The 13,978-nt window shown below is 41.5% G+C and overlaps 1 protein-coding gene across 1 annotated transcript in view; it reads left to right on the top strand.

Annotated features, from left to right (window-relative positions):
- Window positions 1-13,978, top strand: part of LRBA (LPS responsive beige-like anchor protein) — a 610,319-nt gene that overhangs the window by 557,173 nt on the left and 39,168 nt on the right. The window contains exons 49-50 of the mRNA XM_019641170.1: window positions 7,188-7,277; window positions 11,731-11,923. Of these exons, the coding sequence (XP_019496715.1) occupies window positions 7,188-7,277; window positions 11,731-11,923 (283 nt within the window). The remainder of the gene's footprint in view (window positions 1-7,187; window positions 7,278-11,730; window positions 11,924-13,978) is intronic.

Below are 13,978 nucleotides of genomic sequence, written 5' to 3'. Positions count from 1 at the left end.
TGCAGACATACCATTGGCCGCCTCCTTGCAAATCCATTTGTGTTTAACTCCCTCCAAAGAAAGGCGAAGGCTGCTGGCTAATGTTTATAATCTTTGATCGTTGTAGGAAATTGTGTTCTCAGCGTAGTTTCAGTAGAGGTGAAAATATAAATAAACTGCTTAAAGGCAGGAAGAGTCTCTTATGTTTCAGTGCGTATTTCTACCACGCTGCCGAGGCTGAGCCGCTTTAAGATAACTAAGGCCAAATGTGTTAATAATTATTGAAGTTAACTCATGGGTACATGGGGATTCATTATCCTAGTCCATAATAAAAATATCACATAAACAAATATTTCAAAGATATCATCTGGGACTAAAACTCTCGAGTGAAGGCGAGTTTCTTACACCAGTTTACGCATTTGGCAGAGTTCAGTAAGCTACCCTATTACCGGCCCACCTTCCTAAACCTTACACCTTTAAATTCTCTGTTTCTCCATACAAAGTGCTAAATGGAAAAGTGAAGAGAGTGCTAAACAGAGTTAAAGGACTTTTTCCAATCACACATATTCCCCCAGGGTTTCTGACTTGTCCCAGAAGCGTCACTGCTTTAGTGAGACGCTGCAGTGTTGTCACATCCCTCAGGTGTGCTGGGTGCTGAGGAAATGAGTCACGGTCTGCAGTGACACCTTTCAGAGCTTCCCTGACTCTTTTGGTCTCTTTGCAATGGCAGATATCAGCCTTCACTTATCACTTCCCATCCTCTCCTATGCCCCCATTTTGCCCTCAAGACCTGTGCTTGTCTCTCAAGCTTGGTCTTATCCCAGGACAACCCTAGAATGAGGCATAGGGGTCTACACGAGCTTGCTACGTAGCAGGCACTTGGTACATGTGTTTGTTGTATGAGTGCTACGTGCAAGGTACTGCTCTACCTGCTGCACACCTAGGTGTATTCTGACCCTGTGAGATAGTTGCAGAGATAGACTAATAGTCTATTAAAAGGTAACAGTACAAGGAAGCCTGAATCAAGTGTGTAATCAGCAGTATGACCAGGCTATCACATTTCGGAAATACTGCCCCAACAAGGTGGAACTAACTCAAATGGGTTTCTAGAAAGGAGTAGGACTTCGAAAGTTAAAGATGAGGGTAACCATTCCAGGAAGGGCAGTGGCATGAGAGATGATGTAAGTCAGAAATGGCTGGTTATGTTTGTGATAGAAAGTCAGCCTAACAGAAGGAACGCAGTATACGGGAGCTGGATGAGGGGATGAAGTGACAAAGGTACGAAGACTTCCACTGCCTGCTGTTAGACCTTTATCTCTTAAGTACTGGGCAGCAATGTTAGACCTTCAATCAGGGGAGTGCTGCATAACAGAGAGTTTAGGGAAACTCAGTTTACACTGAAGGAGGAAACTAAATGGAGAAAGACAGTGAAGGGACTATTAAAATACACAATACCTAAAATTAGAAGGAACCTAGATTCGGGAAGGAGTGATGAATATGCGAAACTTTATAAAAGAAATGACTGGGTCGTCTGACTCATTATATATGAAAGAAAGAGGTAAAATTTTTAAATGTCACTTAGATTCTGAGCATTAAAAAAAATGAAAAGAGGAGTTGAACCCTTGACTGAGGAATGGTATGGTAAAATTCATTTTTCCAGATTTTAGGTATGTTGATTTGAGGTATGCTCAGACATGCACGTAGTATGTACATAGATGGTCATCAGGCAAAAGTGTAAGTGGGCATGCCACAGAAATCGGCGGCCCTCTTGTTTTAGAGGGAGTTGAACGATTTGAGAAATGGTTCAAATGGAAGCAAGGTTTGAAGTTATGACAGTAGAAAAAAAATTTCTAGGACAGAAAGTTTAGATTGCAAAAACTGGAGTGCTAAAAGAGAACTCTCAGTGATGAGTTCATTTATGGATGAGAAAGAAGAATAGAAGTCAGCAAAAGACAGAAAATAATGAGTAAAATAAAAGAGAACCATGTTAGTTTAAGGCCATGGAAGCCACTGAAGAAAGAAGGTGAAGAAACTAGGGAGTAATTAATTAGCAGTATATATTGCTTCAGAGGTGAAGCTGAATAAAAAACGGCAAGTGAGTTTTAGAAACAATGAGAAGGTTCTAGAATTATCAGTTCATGATCTATAGTGTGACTCTAAGGATTTGAGATTATGTGCATTCTCTTACAATCTTATTCCATATTTTTCACACTTTTTAGTGTATTTTTATCACTAACAACTCAAAGGTTAGTCAAGAAATAAAGCATTTGTCTAAGAATTCTATAATCTTCTTAGATGTCTTGAGCACTTGGAAAGAGAAAAACTATATAATCTATGTGGGATAATATAGCTTTTATTTTGTCATTGAGACAGAATGAGACCTCTATATTACATGATTTGAAAATGCCTTTCCCTCAAAGAAGTCAGTAATGTGCAAATTCTGTTAAAATGTTAACACTTTTTTAAGTGTTAAAAAGAGGCGATAGGGGCCGGCCGAGTGGCACGTTGGTTAAGAGCTGGCTTGGGACACCAGAGGGCGCCAGTTCAGATCCCACATATGAGGGCCAGTGACACTGCCCTCTACAGCTAAGATGCTGAACAACAGCTCAACCTGGAGCTGGGCTGCCATGGGTCGCCGGTGACGGCATAGGCTGCAGCCCCTGCTGCAGTGGGCTGCCATGGGCTATTGTGTGTAGCCAGCAGCCAGCGTGAGTGGCCAGCAGCTGCCGTGAGCAGCTGTCCAGAAGCCGGCAACTGATCTGCCTAGCCCAGGAAGAGCACAATGATGGTGCCAACTTGGGCCAGTGAAACAACGTTCTCCACAACTAGACTGAAGAACAAAAGGACAGCAACTTGTCTGTTCCCCTTCCCCCAATTTCCCAATTAAAAAAAAAATCTTTAAAAAAAAAAAAGAGGAGATAGGGGGCCGGCCGAATGGCGCGTTGGTTAAGAGTTGGCTTGGGACACCAGCTCTGAGCAGCAGGGCCTCTGTTCAGATCCCACATGAGGGCCAGTGACTCTGTGCCCTCTACAGCTAAGATGGTGAACAACAGCTCAACCTGGAGCTGGGCTGCCCTGAGTCGCTGGTGACGGCGTAGGCTGCAGTGGGGCTGGCCCACAGCTGGCGTGAGCTTTCGTGAGCTTTTGTGAGCAGCCGTCCAATGGCCGGCGGGCAACTGCCTCACCCATGAAGAACGTAGTGATCACAATACCAACATGGGCCAGTGAAGCAACGTCCTCCACATCTAGACTGAAGAACAAAAGGACAGCAACTTGTCTGTTCCCCTTCCCCAATTCCTCAACGCTTTTCCCCTCCCCCAACTCCCCAATAAAATCTTTAAAAAAAAAAAAAGGAGATAGGTATTATGAAAGTTTTCTCATCATTCATGACTATTTCATTTCAAAACAATGTTAAGTACAAAGCAGGATATGTAGTAGTTACATTAAATTTATGTCTATAATATCTATATGCAATAATGTCATTATTCTTGGTTTCTCTATAGAATTTGGCATTACTGAGCATTCTCTCTTTGGAGCCCTCATCTTATGGCTTCCATGTCACCCATCTCCCCACCCCCATCTCCCCTTCCTTTGTCTTCTTCATTAGCTCTTCATATCATACCCTAAATATGAGTGTTTCCCAGGGTTCAGCTCTAGGGCCTTTTGTGTGAATCTCATGTAATTTCTTCCTTGAGCTTAACTGGTGAGTTTCAATGGTGCTCCAGAGCCCTAAGATTTCTCAGAATTGTCTCAGGAGCTGCTGAGGAAGGTTACTAAAAGATGGCTTTCCCCACCTTTAAAGTAGAACAGCCTTATCTCTACATTTTTTGTATATTGGAGTTTCATGTAAGATTTTATTTGAAAAAGGAAGACATTGCTGCTGATAAAAATACACACATATATGTAGTGAGAGGGAAAACTCAAACACCATCGACTTAAATTTCTCCTGTAGGAATGACACCCAAGTTAATCCCTCTGATCTTTCATCTCAGAACCAATCTTGGGCTTTCTTTTCTGCGTTGGATGTGTTGACCTTGATAGAAGGCCATCACTATCGCTTCAGGTTCCACGACTGACATAAAACGTGCTGTCTTTCTCCTGCCAAACTAGTTCTCCCCAACAGACACTTGTATTTCCATTCATTGCTTTACTGCTCTCTAAAATATGCAAGTTCAAAAGAAAAGAATTAGCTTTATCTTTTTCCCTCTCTTCATTGCTCAAAGTCATCAGTCTCTACAATCTGTTGATTTTTTCCTGAGGTCATGGTTCACATATTCATCCATTTCTTTCAAATACCACAGCTTCCATAAGATTGAGGTACACAGTTCCTTATGTGTTGGACTGCTTGCTGTCTGAACCTCAAGAGAGACCTGTCTCTGGGTGCTTAGCCCTGCAGTGTATTTTGAAACCCGGAACCAGATTTCAGTTTTTTGAAATAATGTGTTAATGATCATCACCATAACCTCCTGATTCATTTCTTGCTTCCCTATTTTAGCGGTGTTAAATGGGGCTCACACTGAGCCCCACACCTAATAATAATATAGCAGTTTATTTAGTGCCTTGTCTGTGCTAGGTAGTGTGCAAAGCACTATATATGTATTATTTAATTTTACAAATGATTCTATGAGCTAGGCATTATTATTATCTCTATTTTATAGATGGGAAAACAGAGATTAAGCTACTTGGCCAAAGTCATACAGCAGGTAGATGGCAAAGTCTGATTAGCGCTCGGAACCATCTGACACCACAGGCCAAGTGTGACAGCCGGGTTTCCCTCCTCCCTTCCTTTTGTGAGGGAAAAGGCATGTGGGCTGATGGGCAGGGACCACCGAAAGCAGCAGACAAGGGAAGTGACACTAGGTGTGTAACTGTTCTTGAAAGAGACTTGGGGTTCACATGCATAAACTCAGCCCCTACATCTATACATCATAACATGGCAGTGCCACTTCCTCCTTCGTGACTACTTTTAGGCTTCAAGTTGCCAGTTTGTGATAGTTTTTTCTTCCTCAACCTCAAGATTGTCCTTGATGTTGGTCTTAAGTTGATTTCACTCTATCAAAAAATATTTTAGATGCAGTTCCCAAATGATCCTAGTCTCTATTCCTTACTTCCTATTGGCTCCTTTTCTTGTTTCTAAAGTCTAGCCTTATCTCCCACTATATAAATGCAACCCTTGCCTAGCCATGCTGCTCTACTAATTATGTCTGAGCATGCTCTGTTCACGATAATAATGATGGCAGTGATGAATAGAGATACCTTATTCATTCATTCATTCAATTGTAGGCTCCTGCTCAGTGACCCCTGGGCCCTGGCATGGTCCCTAACAGGTAAGGAGGAAGGATAGCTTAATGACTGAGAGCATGAGCTCTAGAATCTAGGTGCTCGGATGCAAATTTTGAGTCTGCCATTTAATTGTATGTGACCTTGGACAAGACACTTAAGTTCTTTGTGCATTATTTTCCTTATGTACAAAATGGTTGTAGTGAAGTAGTCACATCATACAGTTTAAGGATGAAATGATACAAGATAGCGAATCACTTAGTAAAGTTCCTGGCAAATACTAAATAAATACTTATTGTTGTTACCAGTTCTCAGTGAATATTTGTTGACTGCGTATTGACAGTCTAATCTGTAGTAAGCACTTTGCTATCTTTTTTACATATGTTATATAATGCTTACTATAACACTATGAGGTGGGTACTGTTATTATCCACATTTTATAGGAGAGGAAATGGAAACTTAGGTTAAATAATTTACTTGAGATCACATGGCTAACAAGCGGTATGCATTCAGGATTTGAACGTTTTCTGTTTGACTTCAGAACCTATGCTGCTTCCACCATAGGCCTCAGCTTTCACACAGGTGCTTTCCAGTCTTCTCTGCCTAAGCAAGTCATAGAGCATTCCTTGAACTTATTCAAGCACCCAAGAACATTTGTCCTGCTTCCCATATTAGGAATACATTCTTCCAACCTTGAGAACTTATACTGCTGTGTACATAGTTGATGATCATTGAGTGCTTAAATGAATGAATTGCTATCATTGTTTCTTACAAGGTAATTGTAAAGGACTACCCGTGATATCCTCATCAAATTAAAAAGGAAATTAATACTGGATAATAACTATATTTTCTTATTTATGATTTTTTTAATTGCCTATAGTCCTACAGAGCATATAAAAATGGAAGACCTGTTTTCTTAAGGACTAAAAAAATAACATGATGAACATATATTCACTTATGAATTTAAGAGATTTTCTTTATCCCGTTAGTCTGGAAGTTAAGAATACTGACTGTTGTAGAGATGTAAAAGTAGTCTTTATATATCTTTGCTTCCTTCTCTTCCCTCGGATAGAGTGTAGCAGTTACTCATTGAGCCAACTTAGGGATCCGACAATGAAGAAGACAGATAATGTATTTTAGTGGGAGGAGGCAGACATAAACAAGTAAACAAATAATTACAGACCGTGACAGCATCAGACACTTCGTAGTTTCCCATGATGGGGCGTTATCGGTGGTTGGAAAGTGGGCATCTGTGCTAGGTGTACAGGAAGCACCCTGGGCAGGGAGCGCCGTGCAAAGGGTGCATGCGCACGTCTTTCTGAAAGGGCACACACACATGTTTCTTATGTTTAGTTAGTCCCTGGTTTAACCATCTCATGCTTGGATGCAACATATGGCTTTTACTTTGTTGTTTAGCCACCTAGGTTCAAAGAGACTGTCAACAATAATGCTCTTCCTATGGCAAAACTAATAGCATCAAGCCATTTTCACAGGTGCTATGTTTCTTTTTTCCTCCTTTCTACTTCTCAGGATGAAATGGAGCCTAGAATCAAAGCAGCAATGGGTTTTCTCTATACCTGTAAAAGATTAGCTTTAGTCATCGGGGATGATGCAAGCAGGAAAAAAATGCACGAAAACAGAAATGGAGCCAACAAGGACAATTTCTGATTGTAATAGCCGGTTTCTGTTTCATATCACTGAGCAAGATGAGAAAGTTTTGCAGGGTTTTTTATAGGAACAGCTTCCACGGTACTGAAGGATGACCTCACCCTCGGTGCCCTTGCCAGGTGCTGAGCCCCACTGTGAAAACACAAGGTTGAATTTCAACATGAAACAAGCCAGAAGGATGGAATGACATTTTCAGGTGACAGTTGTGGTTCTATGGCCTATAATTAGCACCTCTTAACCCTCAAACTTGCCTTTTTCAGGCTGTGGAAGCTCAAATCCGCAGTTTTGGACAGACGCCGTCCCAGCTCCTCATAGAGCCCCACCCTCCCAGGGGCTCTGCCATGCAGGCGGTAAGTGCTGCTTTCACTCTTCTCGTTCCTTGCCTCTGTGAGACCAGGCCTGATGTTCATAACAGTCTGGTGGTACTCGAGATTCTCCACCACATCTGTGCCTATGCTCATGCAGTGCTTGTTAACCTGCTAACCACCCACAGAAAAACTCTGCATGCTCTCCCGGAGCCTTTGGGCAGGTAAACGTCGCTTCAGTTTCATCAGTGCATATTTTGTGTCACAGAATGGAAAGGTTTATAATTATCACAGATCCTCACTGTAGGGTGAAGACTCCAGGCATAGTAGCGATACGTTTTCTGGTTTGATCCCTGTTCGTTTCTAGATTAGTTTTGTCGCTGTGTTTATTCTTTACATCCCAAGGTGTGTTTCAGTATAGAAGTTTTAAAACTAATCCTCATAGGTAAGATATTATTGCTGAGGGTCAGGGACCTCAGAGGGAAATATGATGGTTTGGTGTACCACACCGCCCAAAGCTTAGTGGCATAAAACAGGGATTTCTATTTCTCATGATTGTGAGGGTTAGACGGCCATTGCTTCTGCTCTGCCCAACCCGGCTCCCTGACACACTGCTGTGGAGTAGCTGAGATGGCTGGACCCCTCTTTCCATGTGGTCTTTCATCATCAAGGAGGGAAGTTAGCCTAGGCCACGCCCACGGTGGGAACAGTGTTCCAGGAGAACACTTCTTTCTGCAAGACTTCGGGGGCTTGCTTTGGAACTCACACATCATTTTTGCCGTGTTCCATTGGTCAAAGCAAGTCAGAGGCCCGCCCAGAACCAGGAGTAGGGAAATGCATTCAAGCTGCAAAATAGTGCAGCCATTCTCCTTTTTATATAATAGTTCCCTGGAAATTTCAGGGGAGGAAATTCTTCAGTGATGAAACAAAAAACTCAGCACAATTAACCAATATTGAATTGCACGATAAAAATAATTTCTTTAAAAAACACACTGTAGGTATTATATTTTTTTCTTGAATTGTCCCTCAATAAAACAGGTTGCTCACTACTGTTTCAAATTAAGAATAGGAAGTATAAAATCTGTTTCCGTAAATATAATGAACAATTTGAAATAGATTCTGATTCCATATGTTGTCGCTTAGAGATGGCAGAGCTTTGACAGACACTGGTAAGGCGGGAGTAGCACCCAAGAGGGGGAGAGAGAGAGACGTGGCCTTTTCTCCCTGCAGCGCGTTCTTCCTTGCTCCTCTTTGTGTCTGTTTTCCCTTCTGCCCTCTTCATCATCTTCTTCTGCCTCCCAAGCCTTTACCTTCTTTTTCTAGTCACATGAATTGGCCATCATAATAAACTGCAAGCATTTTAAAAATTATTTTATATCATCTTTTCCAAGCATTTTTAAACAGGTGAAATCAGATTTAAATGAACATAAAGGGTAACTTGAGCGAGCAGAAGACTACACAAAAAGCGAACAGTCAGCCAGAACCATGGAAGATAATGCCATAAAAGTAGTAAGAATGATTTATGTTTGAGGTTTGGAATTGGTTTTAGTAATAGCGTGTCAGTGAGACTCCGGCTGTTGTGGGGCTGGCTAATGGAAGCACCTCTGCTGCTCCAGTGACTTCCTACCTGGGTCACTGCACAGCCGTGGTCACTGGGGCAGTGAGGGAGTCCCCACGCCCCGCCTCCCTCCCTGGCAGAAGGATTGATGCTGGCTCATCCAGGCAGATCAGCTTTACTGTCCCTGGGGTGGGACGGCTGGGAAGGCACATGCTCACGTGAGGATGGGAGGCTGTCTTTCCCATTATCTTTATCCACTGAATTGAAAACCTGAACTCCTTTCAGACTTGCACAAATTGTGGTTTTCATCTCACACATACAAGGGTGGGGAAGAAAAGTGTGTTCGAAAGAAACCAGAGATGTCAACAAGTGTATACTTAATCTGGGAAAACCGTATGAAATTTGGCTAGCGCTTTCCTACTTCTGCCTCAGACTTGGCTCCCAGGGGCGCCCAGGATTAGAGGAGGGTCTGTTTCTCTTATCCCTTGTTTACCAGCCATCCTGCTCATCTGCAGCGGTTGCCATCCCCGTAGACTCGCCCAATATGCTGGACGTGGTTTTTCCCATTCCTAGCGCTCCTATCCCACACTGACTGGCCAAGGGTCTGATGGCGCTTCCAAGAGTTTCGTTTCCTGCTACTCGCCTGCACTGGGAGCTCCAGTCAGGATGGACCCGGTGGGGATAGGCAGGCAGGCAGGACAGCTTGATGGAAGAGTGCGGAGGACAGCTCTGGACGTGGCGTCCGCAGCTCTGTGCAGAGTGGCTCGTCTTTGCCTGGTGGCGAAGTGCTGGCGCACTAGAGTCACTATGTAAACAAGACATTCTTCCAGCACATTAGAGATTTTTCCGGGATTTTTTTAAGGACATAAACATTGGAATTATTCAATTTGAGTCTAATTGTATTTACAGTATGAGCTGTTAAGCTCAAAAATATGTATCAACTTCCTCACAGTAAGAATTTATGACGTATGTTATACTCTGACTTTCTCAGAGTGTCTAAATTGACTTTAGTAAATATTATTTTTTTAAAAAAACCCACGTAATTGAAAAATAAAGCTTGGTACTCTGAAATTATGTTCATTTCCTCTTCCCAGGACTTCTTCTTAGCTATGATAGCTTGTAGGATATTTTGTTTGATGTTGCTCATTGTTTCTCATTTCTAGTCAGTTTCCCAGAATTCCTTAAAACTGTATCAAAGGTCCTTTGTATGACAGAGATTACTTACTGGTATCAGGGGTTTTAAAAATAGAAGGTCCAAATGTTTATTGTTCTTACTGCCATTCAGATGAGTTCCCCCATCCACCATCAGTGCACCCCACCATACACACACACACACACACACACACACACACACACACGAATATAGCAGAAATTAAAGCCACCTCGTGCTGCGTTAAGCGCATGAGCCATAATATACACCAGGTGTAGTAATTAGCAGGCACACGGAGGCTGCCTATTTGTCTGGTTTTGCTGCTGTTGCTGTATCCCCCTGTGTTTTCACACCATCAGATAGTTGGATTTAATTGAGGCCACATCAGATGAGGCATTACTGACACCTTTAATTGAATGAGCATCCAGGGAGGATTAACTCATAATATTGATTGGCTTTTAGCCACTTGCTCAGAAGGGTGTCTGGGTAGCTTATTAGTTGCCTTTATTTACACCTTTATGCAAAGAGTGCAAATAGGAATTCTTAGTGCAATATGTTTTTCTAAGTACTCTTAATAACTTTTTTAAAAGGACTGATAATAAAAATGCAAATGTATTTAATTTTTTATTAGCAGTTCTGAGTAAATACATGTTAAATATATGTGTTTGCACATTTACATATACCTGGTGCTGTGAATTATGGCAGGAGTAAAGCAGCCAGGAGCTCTTCATCACAGTGTTTCGATTCCAAATGATACTAATCAGCTATTAGAAAATAGACATGGTAGGAGAGAATTGCTGAAAATGTGCAGTGCAATTACTGTATGGTATCATACCACCACGAAGTATAAATAAAACCAGTACATCAGTGTGGCGTTATATATGTCTTGGATTATGATATATGGGCTGTAGGGATGTTCTAAATCCTTGATAGTCTTCAAGATTTATTGTGTTGCTAGTTATTAGAATAGACAGTGTATTATTTAACATTTTTAATTACTTTCTGCTTTTCAAAAGAGATTATGTCTTGAGCTTTAGTTTTTTTACCAAGAGGGACGAGGAGCAGCTAGGCCTTTTTATCCTTAGATACAGCAGGAAGCAGTGGCATTTGCATTAGGATAGGGCAGTGTTTATGACTTGGTGCACTATATAAATATATTGTTTTTACAAGTACATTTAATTATGCATTGCTTTGAAACACCTTTATAATTAAGTTTGCATATTACATTCATAAGTTATTTCTCTACTGTAATAAAGCATGCATGTTGTATAACTATTGTTTATAAATATGTTTGCTTTAATTATCTCTTTATTTAGTTGTCAAAATCTTCATGTAACTCATCACAACTTTTGATGATCTTCGGAAATTACCTCAGCTTCCTTTTGTGCCTATTGTCAGTGCTCATTCTTTTTTATTTTTTATTCGACACGTAATAGCAATTCATATTGCTTAATGCAATTCCCCCCAATAGTTTGCCTATTTAGAATGGAAATCAAAGCATTCTTTTCGTTCTTCATGGGAGTGGGATGGGGATGGAGCCAACAAAATGTATTGATTTTTGAAGTGTTTCTGTTCATGTATTCTCCTCCGTTCACCAAAATATTCAGCTACCGATGTGCATGAAAAACAGGCACACCTAACGGCCGTGTCTGTGCGCCTTTCTGCTCACTCACTCTCACTTGCAACTTGTGTTAACATGGCTCTCTCTTCTTTTCCTGCGCCCTGTGTCTCTCGTCTTTCTTTGTCTTTTTCTTCTTGTCTATTTGCGTCTCGTCATGTCCACTCAATAGTATCTCCTCCTGCAGAGCCCATTGATGTTCACAGACCAAGCCCAGCAGGATGTCATCATGGTCCTGAAGTTCCCTTCTAACTCCCCTGTCACCCACGTGGCAGCCAACACCCAGCCCGGCCTGCTGACCCCTGCCGTGATCACGGTCACTGCTAACAGGCTGTTCGCCGTGAACAAGTGGCACAACCTTCCCGGTAAGTGAAGGAATGATCACTACAAGGCGTGGTGACTGCCGAACACTGTGTGAAGATATTGTAATATCCATGTACATATATCTCAGCAATTAAGCTTTTTAATTTTCAAGCATGGTCTGAATCAAAATGTTTACTGGTTTGAAAGGCTTAAAGAAGTCCCATCTGAGGTATAAAACACAAATGTTAAAACATAAACTATTCTGTAGCATCTGGTGGTTTGTCTTTATTCCCAGGAGATAAATATTATTTCTAATATTTTAATGATATTTTATACTGTGTCCATAAACAGCATGTACTTATGGATCATTTGGTCCCCTTTTTCCACTTACTCGTTCATTTACTCAGTAAACACTTCTGATTGTCTACTGTATGCCGTTTGGTGCTTGGTATGGTGGTATTTGTTGTGGATGATAGGAAAAACTTAAATTACACTGCCCAAATCCTGCAGACCCATAAAATAAGTACACTCTGCTTTTCCACTAAGTGCTGAATAGTCATGGTAACTAATGGCAAGATACTAAAATAACCATTAGAATCATAAACCATCAAAGTCTGAAAAGACATGATAGTTCGCCTAGTCCAGCCCCACTCTTTACCCATGAAGACGTTGAGCACCAGGGCGCTTGCCTTGTTGGGTCGCTGCTACACATGGCCAGGCAGGGGTGGAGCCACATCGGAACCCAAGTTTTCCAACTCAGATTTTATGATCAGATTTTATGATCAGTCTTCTGTGATTTATTGTCTCTCATTAGAATGGGAATGTTAGGTTCTGGATTTAGCACTGGGTTTTTTTTTTGCCACTAGTTAGAAATATATTTTTTTAAGAAAGCTAATCTTTTTAAGTCCTGGAGATTATAGATTTTTTTGCTAAGCAATTGTTTAGATGGGGAGTTTTTTAAAAAAAATAGATTTTAATCATCTGTTAACTTGTCATTAAACCTGTAAAGTGTGGATAAAGCACTGCTCATTATAATACCTGAAACAGTTGCAAAAAAAAATACAGTCTTGAACAGGAGCCTCATGCTAAATTAAATGGAAGAGGTTTTAGAATGGAACAGAATTGACTTGTTCAACCAAAAACTTGTGCACGTGTTATACTCAGTGAGGCACCCACGATGAACACTCTGTGGCTGATGTCAGAATGTATTAGATACAGCCATTTTCCTGGCCATTAGAAATGAAACAGATGCCAGAATTTGATTAGCGAGTAGATCTCAGAAACAGTGGAGAAGGTAAAAATTGAGACAGGCATATAACGTCTCTAGTATTAGGTCCTTTTATTCCTTTTTCTTCAAGTGAACTTATCTTATAGAGGTAAATGTATATGCAGATGATATACTTATATTATGGAACTAAAGATCATAATTTGATTAGCAAATGTGATTTGTTTTGGATTGTCTAAATACCACTTGTTAGAAGAAAAATGTACTGGTGGTGTTTTCTGTCACATACACTAGAGGATTTGTCTACTTTTTGTGTCATTACCCTTAGAGCTTGGCGAAAGCACCAGCGTGCATGGCATCATGGCCACCATGATGCTTCTCCTAGGCAGCTGTTTGTGGCAGCTCTGAGAACTTCTTCAATTTAAACAGAGTGAGGAGAGACAAACCTTTTCAACTGCTAGAAAGCCCTGACCGCCCTCCACCCCCTCTCTTCAGTTTAGCTTAGCACAGAGCTAGCGGGAACTGAACTGGCTCAGCCGGAGCGCCACTAGGGCTGCAGCTGATCGTCATGCTGGAGGCACACTCACTAAGCCCTGAGACCCGAGCTCCTGACTCTCCCCTTTGGAGCAAGCCCATTTTCCTGCTAGACAGCTTGCTTCCCCTAGGGCTTGGCTGTCAGGTGTTCTTTTTCCCACTTCCAGTTTATATATGAGGTCGGACAATTAAGTTCACAAACTCATCTTAGCAAAAGTGCTACATACCTCATTGCTGAGTATCACTACAGTCACCCTCGAAGTGCTCCCCTTGGGAAGCTATGCACCGACACCAGTGCCTAGTCTACCCTTCAAAGCAATTTGGGGAACTCTTTCTCTGGAATGGCCATCAGAGCTGT

The sequence above is a fragment of the Hipposideros armiger genome, unplaced genomic scaffold (genome assembly GCF_001890085.2).
Source record: "Hipposideros armiger isolate ML-2016 unplaced genomic scaffold, ASM189008v1 scaffold_58, whole genome shotgun sequence".
NCBI classification, from domain to species: Eukaryota; Metazoa; Chordata; class Mammalia; order Chiroptera; family Hipposideridae; genus Hipposideros; species Hipposideros armiger.
The sequence above is the reverse complement of the archived record's forward strand: the minus strand, read 5'-3'. Positions and strand labels throughout refer to the sequence as shown.